General features: G+C 37.9%; 1 protein-coding gene across 2 annotated transcripts in view; it reads left to right on the top strand.

Annotated features, from left to right (window-relative positions):
* Nucleotides 1–18,961, top strand: part of LDB3 (LIM domain binding 3) — an 81,437-nt gene that overhangs the window by 52,280 nt on the left and 10,196 nt on the right. Inside the window, exons 4-6 of one of the 2 annotated variants that reach the window (XM_009586417.1) lie at nt 90–165; nt 12,773–12,795; nt 16,319–16,522. In XM_009586417.1, coding sequence (XP_009584712.1) covers nt 90–165; nt 12,773–12,795; nt 16,319–16,522 — 303 coding nt within the window. Of the gene's footprint in view, nt 1–89; nt 166–7,622; nt 8,030–12,772; nt 12,796–16,318; nt 16,523–18,961 lie in introns of both variants that reach the window. The other variant, XM_009586416.1, reaches the window with a different exon arrangement.

Here is an 18,961-nt window from a genome sequence, read left to right on the forward strand (position 1 = left end):
CAGCATTTTTGCATGAAATTAGAACTGAAAAATAGGAGTCCAGATTGCTAATCTTTTTTTCTTTTTTTTTTTTATGGGGGGGTCCCCAGATCTAAACGTCCAGTGCCAGTTTCAACCACAGCGCCCAGAATTGACACTGCCAGGGCTGTAATTCCCCACCAGAAGGTATGTGACACATTTCTCCTCAGCCAAAGTTAATACCATTTTTATCTACTGCAGTGAAGGTAAACATTTACTACAGGAAATAGCTTTTGCCTATCCTAATTAAGTAAATATTGAATGAATGCACAGGCAGCAAAACTGCCACAATGCTATGTATTAGTGACTTGTATTTTGCTAATTTCTGATTAGCAGAACCAAAGCATCCAGCTATCCCCTGATGTGATCTGGTCTAACACATTCTCAGCAGTTTGTTTTCATCTAGGCTGCAAGAGGCTACCAAAGCTTCTCAAAATATACATTTGCTGTTGTAGATTCTTGGCGAAAAACCATTAGACTGTGCCTCAGTGTATCCAAATCCTAACTACAACTGAAAAGACACTGATTTGGAAAGAGGACATTAGGGCATTTGAAAGCTTGCATCTTACTGCATTCTTGTCACACTATTCAAAAGACATAAGAATAAAAAATAAAGAGGATAAGTCAATTTAATGAATAACAGCAAGTGGCAGAGGAAATGGATGGCTTGGTTTCTGTTGTCAAAGCTTGTCATCTTCCATAAAATAACTGTTCATATTAGAATAAATAGCATTCATTGACTGTACCTGGCAACTCATCTGTATCTTTGGAGGCACTGAGGAGCAAGGATACTTGAAAGATGGTATATATCCTTAGGCTCAAGCACTGGATAGGACATTTGTATTGCTGACGCATTTAGTTAGATAAATGGAGAGGAGGTAAAAATCTCCATTGCTGCAACTTTACCCCTTCTTTGAGTGCCAGTTTCATCCCTAGTACGTAGTATAAATAAGAAACACTGAAGATGAAAATACATGGGGAATTAGGTGGTGTTCTACTGTTTTTGGCAGTTCTGACTTCCACAGATCAATTTTAAGTAATTTTTATAAACACCGTGCTTTCCAAATTCAGAGCTCAGAAGGTAACATCATCCCTGTAACCGCTACAAATATGTTCAAACTAACAGAAGAGAATGCACTTGGGGAGAATAATTTGATTCAATTTTATTTTATCAAATTTGAAATGAAGCTGTCTGGCCATTTACTAGTTGATACAGAAATAATGTTATTTCGCTCCGGATCTTGTAAACTTTTTGGCAAGGGAAGATGAAATTAAGAATTTATCTTGCTTAGAGTTGTTTCTGCTTATATCACGATTTTATAAAAGTTATCTTGGAGAAAGTTATTGGAAGAGTCACCAAACAGTACTGTGAAATTGCTAGTACAAAAACAATGGATCATTCTTTTAGTTAGACTGGTGTTGGACTGCACTGGCAAAGTAACAGGGATAGGAAGGGGGAGAGAGTACTTACTTTCCCTCAAGAACTACACAGAATGCTATTAGTTTTCAAGGCAGCAAGTAGACATGCCTCTTCAGAGTTATTCACCAACACAAGTCTGACAACTATCTTTTGGGACCCTCAGTAGCATCTGTGCAGGTATGACAAATTTTCCTTCTTCCACCACATCAGATTTTCATGACTCTGTATTAGGTGCATTTCTTCCCTGGCAAGTGTCAATTTTAAAATTACTGCCATAGGTATTCAAAGCTGTTTACTACCCAAAACATTTTTCTCCCTTAACTATCTACCCTATAGAGAAGTTAACTCCACACACTGTAGTTTTTTTTAAAAGTCCTAAAAGTGCCTTTGGCGTGAAAGCTATAAAGTCACTTTACACTTCCTATTTTAACCCTTCAGAGAGAGATGAGGATCAAAGGACTCAACCCTTTTTCAGGAGCATGTTGTCTCACACTTGAGCATTCTGTGCAAAGGTGCTTAGGAAAGTTTACAGGAGCTGTTGGAGGCAGCCTATTCTGAATGGGCTACAGGCAGTACTTGCAGCTGGAAAAGAGATTTACTGGAACCTTTCTGGAGGAAAAGGGTGGCATCTAGGAGAAGGTATGGTGGGAAACAAGGTATCTAACAGTATTCAGAAAGGTCTTCTTAGGTGTAGGGTCTTTGGCCCAGAGGGAAGAGGTAGCAGTAGAGTGCTGGAGTGGGGGGCCCTTTGCAGGTCAAGAGGAGTGACGTTTGTGTCACTAATATACAGTAGTAGACAACAGTAATTTTTAATTGAAGAAAAACTCTTCTCTGAGGGTGGTTTGGCATTGAATGAAGGCATTGAACCATTGGAGAAATCTCAAAATCCAGAATAAAAAGTCTTTACTGATATAAACAGTGGTATGGGGGTGTTGCAATAACGTATGTTACAGTAAATATACTTTAAAAATCAAGGTTTCTTTGCTTGTCCTTTTATTATTTCTAGTAACAATATCACTGTAGAAAGGAAGAATTCCGTGACACATACGTGGAAGCTGTCACCTCCACATCACTGCTTGACAGTGTTTAGACTGTGATGGTTCACATGAAATGAATTCAATTGTATTTCAAAAAACAGCAAAAAACTACATTACAAGACAGTCACGACAGTATTGCCCTCAAACATCGAGAGAAGTTTTTCTCACCTTTCTCTGAGTCAAGGTTAAGGCATGGCAATGTTAGCTAAAAAATCTGCACGTGCAAGTTCAGTGTCTATTTTAAACCATATTCTCTTGTACATTATTGCTGATCTGATTGCAGCTTCCACTAATTTTCAAGCATGTATTTCTTCTTTGAATGCTATGGCCATGGTTTTTTGTGTTTTAGAAAAATAAACATACATCCTTTACAAAGATGTAAGGAAGGTATAAAAACCCCAGAGTTCTTCACCATGATAGAAATTTTGCTGAGCTGATCAATGTTATGGATGATACGGGTTCTGCAACCATAAGTATGGCATGAACTGAACTGTAGGACTATTATTGGAAATAAGTTTGACTGATTTGCAGTTTCACTGTTTCTATATCTGACATTAATCTCAAACTTGAAACAGTTTTCATTTAGTTTAGTCAAATCTCTTTGATTTAGTCAAGTCTTTTGCACAGTGTGGCATAGCTGGAAGAAAGGGCATAACTAATGCTGAAAGCATTCAAATAACAAGAAGAGTAAGCATGAATGCAAGGACTGAAACGAAGCCATCATCAGTCAGTGAGTTCCTGCGGCTTTTCAGGGCGGCACAACGCAGGTGAAGATTCAGCTCAGTGCAGTTCAAAATGTTCAAGCTGAAGCTTTAAGGCTAAGCATAGCTTTAACGTTTGTCCCTTGGCATAAAGGTATTAAGACAGCCTCTTTAATTTTAATAATATGACTATGTGTTGTCCTGTAAAACAGTAACTGTAAAACTGTAAAACAGTACCGAACACACTTATTTCAGAGTCCCAGTGAGGATCTCGTAATGCTTATGACTTGTTTCCTGCCAAATTTGGGAACCTATGTGGCTAAGAGAAAATAGATGAAGAGATGATTGACTTTTTAAGTAAAGCATAGGATGGAAGAGCTGGCTGAGCCAAAAGCTATTTGTTGGATGTCTTTGAGCAGAGTCATTTAATGCTGTGGTGCCTCCATTTCCTCCTTTCTATAAAAAGTTTAAAGCAACAACTGTATCTTGGGAGGTCAAATTCATTAGTATAGCATTAAAATTGTTCTCCCAGAAGTGCAAACGGTGAATAACGACTGTTCGGTCAGAGCAATAGAAAAATAGAACATGGGCTGTCAAAGGAAGAGGACCTGAAAAACTGGTATTGTGTCTTCCAATATAAATTTGTTTCTCACTTCTCTGATACATAAGAAGGAGTATTTGCCTTCATAGAAATTAAATACTTATAAAGAAAAGAATAATAATATTTCAGAATGGAAATTGAGCTGATTCATAGCTTCGTTCTACTCCCAAATGTTTGAGACTCCTCTACATTTATCAGTTTTAGGTTCACTCACTGACATTACATTGGGAAATTAAAACGCAGTTTTCGCCTCGTAGAAAGGGACTGCTGCAGGATCACAGCACCTTTCTCGAGAGAAGCAGCCCATTGCTCAGTGTCAGAGCCTCCTCTTCTGGTCAGCTGAAGGGTAGCATCAGACTTGCATGGATTGAAATGTTAGCTTGCTTTTCCAGCCACAGGGACTGAAACAGAATGGGATGAGAGAGATGGGAAACAGGGGAACGTTTGTTACTGTTGGCTGCGTTTCATGTGATGTAATCCTAAAAGCCGTGCTGCTGCTCAGTATTAGAAATTTGACCTTCACATTCAAAAATGGTTTCAGAAATGCTGCATTGATCTGTTTTTGCCACTGAACTGGAGAAAACAAATTCTAAAATATCCTACCAGGAATAAACTGAATGAGAGATTCTTTGTCAATCACAAAAGGAAAGAGCTAAGTAAGCTGATTATTGGGCAGTAATTCGTTAGAAGTAGTTATACAGCTGCTCTCTTAGACACTTCCTGTTTCATCCCTTTCCCCCCGAACGCAGGGAAAACAACTACCTTAAAACTACCATGAATATTAACTCAAAATGGAGAATGCTAACCTGGCACTGCTGGGTTCCTGGGAATTCTAGTGTTGAGTTACCAGCATGCTGGTATTCCAGCTAGAAGTTGTTTGAGGAGTGAAACCAAAATTCCATTCATGTCATAAAGGTGAGCAAAATCATCAACCGTCATTTTTATGGCAGTCCTATAATTTTCCCTTTGCCTAGTGTTAGTGTCCAGTAACACCAAAACTATGAAAATGCATTAGGATTAACAAAATATCTGGCATTTCTCTCATTAGCAGTTGAAATTGATACTTTATAATCAGATCTCCTTGCATGTCCTTTTTTTATGGGGTTTAGAAAGGAAACCCACAGTTAACTTGGATAAAAGCCACAGCGTTTTCAGAGTAACAAACAAATATAACTCCGGCATATCCTTTTTCTTCTCTATTGCCTCTGTATTTTTTTTAACATTTGTTTTGTCCCTCTTTGCTAGCATGTAAAACTCATTTGCACAAGTGGTGACTTAATTTATGAACATGGTCTTGTGCGTTTGTGCCTTTTTTATAACACATTTTTAGAGATGTTTTCTGTTTGTTTAATGATACTTGGAAGCTTGCAGTAGGCCACTTAAAGGTTGGTTGGTTGCTGTTTTCTGTGTCGGGGTATAATGACTGAAGTATGTAATTCAAATGTATTTATTTAAAAAGACATAGTCTGAAAAACGCTTTTAGGATTATCTATTTTTACAGCCTCAGGCAGCTATTAATGCCAGCTAAAGTCTCTTCCTGTTTATTACTAAGAAAAATGTTCTCAGTTCATTTTATCTGCCTTACGTTTTTGATTCAAAGCATCTTAAATGTATTTAATGTTATGATTAATTATGTCCTTAGACCTTTAGGGCTTTTTTTGCAATTAATTTCAATGAATCAGGCCATATTATCTTGATTTTTTCAAATGTAATCTCCCTAAACTTAAATATGCAATACAGAAAAATCCAAGAGGAGAATATGAAATATTTATCTTTCTAGTGAACATTAGTATCAAAATCAGTAAATGACATTAATGATAACCAATACTAGCAAAAGTAGAAAATCAGAGGCCAAATTTTTCTCAGGCCTATGTTTCATGCAAGGCTACGGGCGAGATGCATGTAAGATGTTAAAGATGGCAACTGAAGCAGTGCCAGCCCAAATGAGGCAAAATGTCACTGCAGGCCACCAGCTGCTCTTGTAGTGGCTTTCATTGAGGGCAGATTGTGGGCTCCATCCCTTCTTCACGATAATGTCCCCTGCCTGTCCCTGTCCCCCAGAGCTGGACTGCAGCATGCTGCCAGCATTACTGGCGGGCCTCTTAACTGTCAGCGTCACGGCATTTGGGTACCAGTTATGGCTGCAGCGTATCTAGGTCCAGAGGGAGGGGTTGAAGTGATCCTTCTCCTGTAGCAAAAGCAATGTAGCCCAAGTTAGGCTGGAGCCAGGAGCTTCTGAGATAAACTACAAATTGATATTATGGCTCTAGAGAAATCTGTAAATTGCCAAGAATTCAAATAGTTTGTTGGGTACCTCAACTATAGATTTTTTTTATCCAAAGAACATAATTACAGACAAACATAAGTGAAGAATAAAACAGCTTTTGAAACTATATAATTCATTACTTTAAAACATGTAAGTTTTCAGTTCCAGAAAAAAACTAAATTATGAGTTCCAGCACTCAGGATGCTAGGTTCAAAAGGCAACCATTAAGGAGATGTTAAAAATAATCAATATTAGAATCTTGCTATTCATGTTCCAGTCCCTGAGCCTTTAGAAGTTAAAGAATAAGAAAACTGAGAGTAAAGGTATGAAATGCCATCCTGAAAGTGAAGTTTGTATTCCTCTTTGATAAAATTGCCTACCTGCAGTATGGACAGACTTCCAAAAAGTATAGAGCTGTCGTCACTACACACTGCCGGTAGCTGGAAGGAAATGAGGCACTTTAACCCTAAGGGTGCTCTGTGCTTCCTGCGAAGAGCTGAGTACCCTCCAATCCTAGGGATTTAGATAGTGTTGGACCAGAATGAGCTTGAAGCAGTGACAGGTTGTTTTAGGCAACATGAGCACAGAAGTTTTACATGAAACTTCCTCAGAACTTATGCGACAACTTATTTCCTGCATTGTGTTGCTGAAAAAGCAGTATTTTTCTTCTTTGATATTACCTTTTATTTTGGTTTCACTAAGCTGCATTAATAGCAAATCCTTTATGAAACTGAAGCATACTACTGCATTTTTCCAGGATGAGGTTTTGGTAGAAGGTTTCTAATCTGAGCACCAGCACAGACTGCTATGGGTATAGCTATTGTAGGAAAGATTCCTGTGACTTTGACCAGGACAATACATCCTGCTGCCTAGTTAGGAATATTATCTGGGACATGACTGTAGGATCATACACTCTTCATCTACATACTCAGGGACACGTTCCTGCAAGTGGAAATTATGCAGAAATGTTCGGCATAGAAGCAACCTATCTGTTGAGCAGTACCTGTTCTCGAGTCCTGTTGGTCTATCTGCTAACCATGCTGCATGGCCTAATTAGCATGAACCAGAGCCTATGAAAGCAATGCAATGTGTGGGCTTCAATAACTTTAAGTGTACTCATGGAAAATAGAATGGTGTGGTTTAGAATCATTATATTTTTATAATAATGGCATTGACTTTTATGTTTGTATATTATCTCAAATGATTCTGACCTCAAGACATTTTTTTAAGATTTCTCAATTATCCTAGAAATTAATGGACAGTGTTGTCTTTATATAAAATCATTGCTATGAGGTTGACTAGTAGCAAATGCTCTTTTAATGTTAAGCTTTATTTGTTGATTTCAACTAAAACCCAGTAAAAAAATGCCTGAGTATGTTTTGCTTGCCTTATTTTGAAACAATGCATTTCTTTGTTGAAAATCTTCCCTGAAAGGTTGGATGCTTTGGCCCCAATCTATTTATTGCAAGTTTATCAATATGTTTAGAAAGCAATAATTGCAGATATGTTATTTTTGCATGTGTTCTATGATTGCTCTTTTCTTTTTTTCTTTTCTTGGCCTGCATGTTTGCTACTACAGGAACCTGCTTGGGAAATCAATGGCAACAGAACAACCTTCAGTCCTCTAACTAACACGGCGGCTGGGCCTATGGGTAGTATTTTAGCAACCAATGGAACGTTTTCAGGCTACCTCAACAAGCAAGAGATCAGCTTTTCAAATAGCTCTTCCTACTTAAAGACTACCACAGTTAGATCTTCCATGTCCTCTCAGTCTGTGACTCCTGACATTTCACCTGCAAAGAGTAATCTAGGTTCAAAACTAAGCCCTGTATTGACTGATGGCAATAGTCCTTTACACCAGCTGAGCCCTGCAAGGCAGTATAACAACCCTATTGGCCTTTACTCAGCAGAGACTCTAAGGGAAATGGCTGAGATGCATAAATTAAGTCTCAACCGAAGGGCTTCGGAAGGTGGACTTCCTAGAGGGTAGGTAACATGGTAAAATATTTAATATTTCAATAAATAATGAATTTGCTGAAAAATTAATGTAATAGAACCTACCCTATTGTGCATTTGTCTGATAATCATGATTAAGGTCTGGAACAAGCACTAAATTTTCCAGTACCCCCCAAAACATGTAACAGTTACAGAATAACTCTTGGTCTTTGGTATCTGAATTGCAATATGGGTTGGCAATAGTCACCAGAGCATGAGGAGGAGCACTGTGACTGACGTAACTGTGATCATCTCAGGGTTCTGGCATTTAGCGATTTAAACTAATGCATGTGGTCTCATAGAACCAAGTATCACTGTCGGCCATTACAGTGATGGTGAAACAGATCTGCTACGAAACAGATCTGATCTTTGGTACTTTCCTAAAGAGAAATTGCTTTGACCAGCAAATCTGACATGCTAGTCTACTGGAGTGTCCCGCTATAATTCCTGCCTTAATGTATTGGCTTTCCTATGCAAAATGACTCAAAACTGCAATATTTTGAATCCTTTGGTTTGAACATTGTCTGTCTCACATCCATTAGCTTTGCTCTTAAGTTGTATGTAACAAGGCACGATCTCTAGATACTACCCAGATAGTTTGATCCCATGCTGTCAAGGCTTTCAGTGTTACTGTGTTGCAGATCAACTGTTTTATTAGTAGGTTCGTGAAGTGAGGCGCTTGGACTACAATACATGAGAAAAAGCAACGAGGAACAGGTTTTCCTAATTTTTCTGCCTTCATGTATTAATTTGCAAACAAATCTCTAATTTGTTTATTTGTGTTTGTTTAAAATGAAGATAAATTTCTTATTATGAATATGGGAAAAAGTATACTTTCGACACTAGGGACTTGGCTATATGAGGAAAAACAGAAAATGGAGACAATCCACTCGAGGTTTGATAGCAAATGCATATTTCCAAGTACTTTATATCCCATTGCAGAAGCTCTCTGCAAGAGCAAAACCAAGAGTTTTTAAGTTGTAGCAAAGTAAGGATATTTTATCCTTACAAAAGAGCATATATACATGTTCTAGATGATTCAAGCGGTTTAGATGATTCATTGTAACTCTCTTGAGCACTCAGCATTAACAACCCTAATTAACTTATCTGAAAAAATCCTATCCTCCCTTCTCATACTGGATAATTAAGAAAGGCAATTAGTGTTTAAAAGAAAATAATTTCAGTTAGTAAGCAAGATCAGCAAAATAAACCTCAGAATGCTTCTCTCTTAATATACAGTTTTCTTGGGGAAAACTAATCCTTGTCTTATTTCAATATGCAGAGTTTCCTGGGAGTATATCTCACTATCTTTCTCCCACTATCTTCACAAGCCTCCTTAACATCTGCAAGGGTGAGGGTGAAGGGGCTGTATTTTGGATGGCTCAGCATTCTGGCTGTTTCTTCGTTATCAAAATTACAACAGAGCGGCATCCATCACTCACCGAAGTCAATGTGAACCATTCTATTGATTCCAGAGGGCATTGTGATGTGACTACATAATATGTCAGTGATTGTTGGGGTGCAAAAAAGGTGTACCTGCAGAAAACACCTCACTGTCTTCACTCTGCTGCTTTTCCATGTTTTATATCTCCTTTGTATGTACTGTCTGTGGCAGTGCACTGAATTACAAAGCAAGGTTCTACCTTAGAACAACATCTGAGTTGGTTGGTTTTTTTTTTAGTTTGAACAAAATTTTACGGAATTGCTGTCTATCTGCCTGTAATATCAGTAGCACTGATGAACAAATAAGAAAATTTATGAGAAATCATCTAAATGTTCTGATAAAAAAATTCAGCTTTTATCCTGCAGCCCAGGAACAATCTGAAAAGATGAAAAAGCCCAGAGCTACTAAGTACATGTGTCTTTTCAGGTAATTCCTCTGAGATTTAGAGAATTGTACATCTCTGTTTACATGTAGAGAAAATTCAGAGTTCAATAATCCTGTCATTCCCACCCCCACTTGAGTGTTATCCATGAAGTGAGAGGCATCTTTCCTACTACTCTGTGCAGAGTAACATGGAATCTGTAACTACCTTGGGACTTGGTCTCATCCATGATAGTCTCGATCTCATTGTGGATATATGTGAAAGAGTGCACAAGGAAAGCACTGTGAGCTCTGCAAAATCAGCTCTGGACTTTGTGGTGGACATTCTTGCCATATAGTACAACATGAGATGCTGCATAAAGATTGTGAAATTATGGTGCTCCAAAATTGTGAATTTATTATGCATTCATGAACATGCAGTTAACAGTATGGTAAAAGCTATAAGAAAATTCAGGTTTGGGGGTTGAAAGATATATTTCATATTTCAATTTGGTGTCCTTTTCACCAAATCACTTAAACTTAATTGTGTGAATTGCTGGAATTGTTAGAGGTTTATGTAAATCCTTTGGAAAATCCTATCGGAAAGCTAAAATTAATTTTGAGATTATTTCCTTGATCTGCAAAGAATAACAAAGCATCTGTTTCTCTGATACACTTTTACATTAAAGCTTTATCACCCTGGCCCAGGGTGAAAAATAGAAGTGGCCTGTTAAGAGTGTGGAACTTGATGTGCTGAAAGCTCTGGAAAGGGGAGTATTAATAAATACGAAGAGTGAGTCAGAGCTTGTAACATGTGGTTCTTTTTCATTCCAGTGTAAGTTATTTTTCACATTGTAGGTCAAGGGCAGTAAATACCTGTCCCACAAGTACGTGCCAGGTGGCTTAAGTTACTAGCTTCTTACTGTGTGACCTCTGTGAGCAGCAAGTTGGGTGTTTCATATATGTCCGTATTTAGAATCAAGCTAAAACAATGTGTGGTTCTGAACTGGAGAGAATTTTCTCATCACATGCTAAACATAAGGAGAAGTAAAGCTTTATTCTTTTTGAAGGAAGCTATAGTAGCCTCTTCACATCTAAAAAATCTTTACTGAGATGCGTGGCTGTTGAGCTGTTCTTAGTGTGTACACATAATGATTTTTATCTTTGAACATATTTTTATATGCAAACAAGTGGTTCTTCTAATTAAGGGGTATTTTAGGGACAGCAGTTCTGCCTTTAAAATATTATTTTATGGGTAAGGCAGAGGCCTGGATTAGAGGATTAAAGCAGGCATCAGAGGCCACTTCAGAAAATGATACTATTACGCTATGTTTCGTTGTAAATGAGCACCCAGCTGTCCTGCACGTACCTAAAATGGATATAGGATCACTGATATGCTTACAGGCTACATCTTGTTCCTAATATATCTCTACTGGTCCCTGTAACAGACTGATATATTTGGCTTAATGTAATGTTTATAAAGTTAAAAGAATATTCTCAAATCCAAGAGTCTGAAGAACAGTAACTGCAGAAGGTGATCTGTGATTGCTTTTCCATGGAAATGAAGAAGTGCAAAGCCTTTACTGCAGCTTTGGCTCATTAGCGTGTTTTTGATCGTGAAAACGGCAGCTGGATGAGCCAATGCGAAAGGACTGTATGTAAAAAGAAGCAGTAATATCAAAGGTTCTGCAAGGCAAATGCAGAAGGCAACAAATCCACTTTGAATGTCACTCGAACAGTATAACATTGCTGTCCAGTATTTTGTATCAATCCCAGATCCAGAAATGTTACAGCAGCAAGTTGGAAGGTTCAGTGCCCGGTTCTGTCAACAGCATTCTGTGCAGCTAAATAAGAAGAAATATTTATTAACTGATCCTGGCCTCTATTCCTTTTTATTTTGCACAAAATATGATTAATTACTCTTCACCCAAGAATATAAGAGCAAAGTATGGGTATTCTAAGCTTTGAAAAAGCTAAGTTAAAATAAATGTCATAGCCCATTAATGCTATTCCTGCAACCAACAGAAAGGGTTATTAGCAAATAATATATTACAGTCTGAGCACACTATCTGTTCATTGCTCCCAGCTTTGGCCCGCATAAGGCCTACGTTGAGTTTTGTATTGTGTTTCTTTGGAATTACTGTGCAAGCCACTGTCACTTCTTGTTTATGCAGCAAAGCGGGATGTAGCATGAACATATGTTTTTTCGTACTGTGTATGTACCAGATGGAATAAAATATCCTGATATGGATATCCAAAAAAACACATAATGCACGGACTTGCTTCATTTCATATGGAATAAATTAGGAATGACTATTCTGAAATTAATTGGCTTATACCACTGTTGGCATAATATAGGTACAGTCAGATTTAGGCCAATAGTTTGTTAAATACAAAGGCGTTTTCCTTAGTTTTAGATTTAAAACATCTACCAATATATTCTTTGGATATTCTCCAGCATGTAAAAGACCAAAAAATCAATCTTGCAATACCAACTCTGAGGGCGGCCTGAGGAGAACAGACTTCATCCCTGAATGTTTAGTATCTGAGGGAAGAATATAATCTCTACCACTCATTTGCTATTTTCAGATGAGAATATACTCTGCAAATGCTGCCTTCTTCCCTCCGCTCCCTCCCCCCATACACTTTGATAATAATACTTTTAGGGATGCACATGTTCAAGGGTCAGCCAAAATACCATGGTACCCTACTAAGTCCTAGTGGATCAACTATAATCCCTACATTTTTCCCTTTCTTAATCTCATTGGGGTTTTCAGGCATACATTTACTTCTTGTTCTTATTTGTAGATGGTCTGAAAAAAGCTTTAGTAAGCTTTTGTAAATGCCTTTTGCCCTTTGCACTCTAAAAGCGATTGACTTTTTCTGTTTGGTTGGTTTTGATGTTGTTTGTTCTCTTTCTCTTCTTTTAGGTCATAACCAACACCAATGCCAAGTTAGTATCACTTCTACGTAGTGCCGAGTATTTGTGTTACACTGTATGTGCGAAGATTTGTTTTCTGGGGTAGCATGATCCCTTGTGTTCCTGCTGTGTCTGCTTGCAAGTGGAAATATTTTTTAAAAAATCTTATTGGTGTGGCAAGCGTCATGGGCTGTCACTGGTGTCCAGTGGTGCTTCTTTCTAAGCACGCCATGTGTTCGGCATTTCTTGGTGATGTTCTAATGCTGCAAATGGAGTTAGCATCTGAGCTTGCTCAGTTCTTTTAAGTGCTTTCAGATGTTTTCTTCTCTACAGTCCGAGTTTAATTCCTCCTAACTCTTTAAGTAGTCTTCATGCCTTCAGGATTTGGGGAGCCTCATCTCAGCCTTTTTTGGTGTATTATTAGTGATGTATTTTTAGCCTCAACATTAAATTAACTTCCAAAGTCCCACTCCACTAAAATTCAAATTTAGGTTGGTATGAGATACTGATATGGAAAAGATCTAAAAAGTAATTTACCTTAATAAGCATATTGCCCAAACAAGACGTCATGGTTTAACCCCAGCCAGCAACTAAGCCGCATGGTGCCATTTGTTGCCAGCTGGGGTTAAACCATGACACAAGAAGCAGCTATTGATTTGAAAATGTGATTGTCTGCTTTATTTAGGAAAGTTCACAGAGTCCTCAGCTTTGACCTTTAGTTTTATAAGGGCAGAGGATTGTCTCTAAATTCCCACTTTCTGTCTCTGAACTGAGTATTGTCCAGAAATTGCTGGAGAGACTGGGTTAAATTCAGCATAAAATAAATAATTATATTAGTTAAATGTCAAATTTAAACTGACAAGAGAAGGTTAGAAGTAGTAGAATACATAAAGTTGAAGTAATATTTAATGCATATAATTTACACTGATCTGGCATTCTCTGTTGATTTTAATGAGGTGTGGGTGTGATGTCATGCAAATGATGTAACTCCTTTGGAGTGATGAAATTCTAGCCAATTTACATTGATAATTATTCTGTTAGAATTGTCTTAGAAAGCAGAAGTCACATTACAGAGGTGTTTTTAATCTTACTTGCTTTGGGATTTATTTTTCCTGATCCTTTTCCAGCTTGGTAGAAAAATCCCATTTGTTTTGCAGAGGTGCTCCAGCTGTCTCTAGGATCTTACCTCTGCCACTTTGTCCTAGAGCACAGCAAGCACTAATATCTTCTGTTTACTTCCAGAGTTATAAAGAAAATTCTGCAGTTGAAAATCTGTACCCTTTTCTCTTATTTTTATGGGAGTCTTGTTAACTTCAGTGGAAGTTTTGCCTTGGTATGGGTAATGTGACTAAAACCTCTTGAAAGACGCCATTGAAACTGTTTAAATAGCACAAGTGAAAGCCTAAATCACTACTGCTGCTACCGCTAGGGAAGTTTAGGCTGTTCTAAGATTACTAGCTTTTATTTTTGTTATTGATTGTGGAAACTAATTGCTTTGAACTTTATTCTTTAAAAGTGGCATATTTAACCTCTGTCTTTTCATTCACACAATCTTCTCAGATCTTGGGTTTAGACTCTTCAGTACTTCTAACAGTGTGGGGGAAAGAGAACGTTAAATTCAAGATCTTGAGGACCTGTGTGATTGTTTAGGGTATTACAAAGAAAAGAAATACCATTGTTAAAGTAAGGCATGTGCATGCTGAAAAGTCAAGAGTACAACAACCTGCATGTCTCTGCACATCACCCTTCAACAGATGATGTCAGTGTAATAATAATATTGTCATAGTTGATGAAGAGTTAATGGAGAGATATTTTAAATGTGTAAATGTCTTCGTAAAAAGATGATTTTAACTTTTTGAATGCATAATGCAGCTTCCTGGTTCCCTCCTTTAAAATGTTGATGTGTGTAACTAAAGGCTGTGGCTGTAATATAGCATGTGCATATTTATGTCCCTGTTCCTTGAGCATGTGGCTGTTAATGTTCTATCAAGTATTTTGAATGATGTGTGACTATCTCTCTTACTGTCCATCTTCAGTCAGGGCATCCCACCAAACAAAAGGCTGAAAACATAATGGAATCCCCTGGCTGGGTTCAGAGGTGACACATCACCTTTGATAATCTCTGGAAGATTAAGTCAGATGGCTGCCAGCTTTACTTCATTCTCCTTTTTCCTCCATGCCGGGTTGAGGGTTCGGTTTTAACACTCATCCTCTGGGGCTAACCCACAGCAGACAGGCACACTAGTGTTCCCTTGCCAACCAGAGACGTGTTGTTCAGTCACATGAAAAAGTTCAGCAAAAGACTTAATAGTAGCTGATGAACTTATGGTGTAATGGTTTTAGACTGAAAAGGAAAGTTGTTCCAATGAAACAGGATTACATTTTTCAGAATTTCTTTTGTGGCAGGGGATATATCCATTTCCAGCTTTTGGGCTCAGTTCCAGATGAGACATTTGTGAAATATCGATTATTTCCCAAAGAACCGAATTCTCAGTTTTGCCCAGTTTGGTGAGCATACGGAATCTATACTGCTGGCATCCTCCTGCTGCTGGCAAGACAGGAACAGCAAACTAGAGATTCATCTGATCTCCCATAGGTTAGAGAAGAGCAGCTACTTCAGTGACTGACGGCTGAGGTTTAGCTTGCTCGTTGAAACTCCAGGCAACACTCGGTCCTAACTCTAGGACTAGAACAATGTACAACTAGGCGCTACAAGGAAGCCAGGTGCTCTTTAGCTGAAATCTGATGTTAAACTGACTTGTTCGGTTGTAATGGGAGCGTCAGGTAACTTGCTCATGGCTCAATTTCTCAAATAAAAATCCTTCCTCATAAACGGAGCCACTGGAAAATATGGCGGCTACTCTTTCAAATGCAGTTGTCCCATTGATTGCGATATAGGATATTTTGATCTGAGACTGAGCATTTATGATGCTATAGCAACACTTATGGCTGGCTGTACAGAGATTTTGGGAAGATTAATTTAGTCATTGTGAGGAAAGCTTTGAAGATTAAAAGGCTCAAGTACTAAATTTCACTATGATTAATAACAGAGGACCTGACATCTGTTCATCCCATTGCACTTTCTAGCACTTTGTAAGACCCTTCTGAAAGAATGAATGGATGCAGTGAATAAACTGGGAATTCTCTGCAGTATGTATGTATGTCTGTGGACGTGCATATATATGTGTGTGTGTATAAGTTTGTATACAATTATATGTATATATGCATGTAAGAATAGAATTTTAATATATGTAAGTATCACATAAATATTTAGGGATTTGTCATGATTTTTTTATACAATGACAACTGTTTCACCTTTTTTCTCTTTATACATCTGTGAGCCAGCACAAAAATGTCATCCATGAACGCAGCCAGTTTTTAACTGTTACTTGTTACTTACGTTGTCTCTTATCCTCTGACCAGAAGCTTTTATGGTGCGATGCCATGAACAGACATGCACACTCCTCTGTTGGTGCTTTTTCTCTCACTTAACTGTCACGCCTTTCTCCTTTCTTCCCCTCCCTTCCCTGTCGAACCTCACTCCTGCATAACCCAGCTCGGAGCTCACGGACCGTTTCAACCCCAATGTCCTGAAGGACTCTGCCCTGTCTACACACAAACCCATTGAGGTGAAAGGCCTAGGCGGCAAGGCTACTATAATTCACGCCCAGTATAACACCCCAATCAGCATGTATTCCCAAGATGCTATCATGGATGCAATTGCAGGCCAGGCACAAGCCCAGGGTGGAGAATTTGCTGGGTAAGGTTATTTCTTGTGTGGAGTGCTCTTTCTCTGCATGATACGCCTAACAGTCCCTACGTGCATGACACGGCAGCTCTTCCTGGACTCTTTTTTCCTGAATTATCTTAGACATGAAAAATACAAATCAATCCTAGATAGTGTTTGAAAGCATTTCATCGTTTTGAAGTTAAAATGATGGATAGTTAGAAAATGTAGCATTTCTTTTTTGGTATTCTTCGCAGAACTGGTAAGCCCCACAAAAATGTATCTAGTGCTCTGTATATGACACTGGATGGCTTTTCATTTATGATGACTGTGCTTTGAAATAACCACTGTAATATATGCGTAACTCAGAAAGAATGGGAAAGGGGGGGTGGAATTTTTATTGATACATGAAAAATGCAAAATATTTATTTAGTACTGGCTCCTGTTTTATTCTTCAGAATGGAGTGTTGTGCTGTATTATCCCTATCCCTAGTTTACATACTGTACATGTGTCTTACGCATATCCTTTGGACTATGGCAAAATGCATTGATCCTTAATAATTCTGCTTTTCCAATGCATTCTGATAATCTTATTTGATAAACTTATCCACAATTGTTATGACTTAACTGAAATGACACGTGCGATGAATGTAGCCAGGTTTCTCTCTTATTGGATATCTTTCTACCCAAAATAGAACCTACCTTCTTTTCATGTGACATCAAAATATATGTATAGCAACACATTTCACATATGTTAGCTGCAGACTTATTGAAAGTGCAGATGTTTTATGTATTTGCTTGTGTTCCCTTTTACTGGCCATTTCTTTTCTCTTTTTTTTCCCCACTAATTTTTTGCACCAATATTATTCTGTTGTTCATCACAACTCTCCCTAATGGTGGATCCCAAACAATACCTTTAGTTGGTTTTGACCATGACTCAGTGAATCTCCACAGCTGTAAGTAGACTCACATTTCCAGTTAGCAAAGTACAATGAAAGAAGGTCCCTCTATCTGTGTTCATTATAATGGTTCACATCTTTCATAGGCATGGATTATATAAAACATTTTATGATATACTGGCATTTTCTGCTAAATGCTGTAACATTATATAATGCAAATAGTAATGTTTAAAAATTTTACCTATTTAAATGATCAGATGATTATAAAGTTTCACTGCTGAGCACACATATCCTTTTCTCTTTATAAACAGCGCATTAAAAGAATCTCTCAAATGCAGTTCCAATCACAGGAGTGGCTTTGCTGGTCGGGAAAACATCATCATCTTTTCCCACCTGTGGAAGAGATCAAAACACATTCTGTTGCGGGGAGAGGGAAATGTCCTTTCTAGAAAATCCCAGATAGGGTGAGAGAAGTCCAAAAAGTGCAACTAGAATTGGAAGACCAGCAGACTTTCTAGGGGGGTTAGGGATTTGTCTCAACATGAAGTAAAGAATCTGAATAATTGGAGAGGCTTGAATCATAAATCATTAGGTGGTAATGAATTATATTAGTATATACATATATCTTGAAAAGAGCTGAATGAGTGGATACATAGATAAAAAACAGATTTTCATGGGCTGTTGAGTCGTTGCACCAGTAGCAGCAAAAGCTGTGTTAAACGCCACTAGCAAAAGCTCTGTTCTAACTTTTTTTTTCATTTTGAACATGGAATCCACCTATTGCATGGGTATTTTTGAAATGAGATGATTATTTCCATTAATCCTTCTGTATTGGATAGTTCTAGTGGAACGTTATTCTTTGCAGACAGCTCCATGACTATGTTCTCCCCTGTAATATTGCAAAATAAGTTTTCCTGCAAGATCCACTACATAAACTACCGTTTAAGCTTTTCCTTCATTTTGGAATGTGACCCCTAAGCCTAACATTCACCTGGCCCCAGGAGAAACTAATGTTTCTATTCCTATGTGCAGTCAGGTGCAGGGGACTCTCTAAATCTACTGTGCTGTGAGCTACAGCCTGTTTTCTAACTTCTTGTTTTTTAAACGCGTAACACTTAGTGACTAAACAATTTTCTCAGTAGATTGTTTTATTATAATTAACACGGCATTTTTAATCTAGATATAAAGGCAAGGTTTGTGCTGATATAACAATGGCCTACCCATTGACTGATACTCATTTGATTAAACCTGTAACTCATTTCCTGAAGGTGTTGCTTTGACCTCTGTGATATTCTGAACTGTAATTTGCAGTGGAAACTGAGGATGTTCTTTAGTTTGCTTAGTTGATCAAGTCTGAATAAGATTATGCTTAATGCAGAAATATTTGTGTGAGACGTTTGTCATATAAAAGCAGACCAAATTGTGTACTGATTCTTTTGTCTCAATTCTCTGCCTATAATTTGGTCTCGGCTCTTAATTACTTTTCTTTGGGCTTTTCATTTTACGTTCGAGATAAGCCCTGAAGCCACAAGGTGTATGTACAATGGTAAGCATACTCAGACTGCAGATCTAA

Source organism: Fulmarus glacialis, unplaced genomic scaffold (assembly GCF_000690835.1).
Source record: "Fulmarus glacialis isolate BGI_N327 unplaced genomic scaffold, ASM69083v1 scaffold6481, whole genome shotgun sequence".
Taxonomy (NCBI): domain Eukaryota; kingdom Metazoa; phylum Chordata; class Aves; order Procellariiformes; family Procellariidae; genus Fulmarus; species Fulmarus glacialis.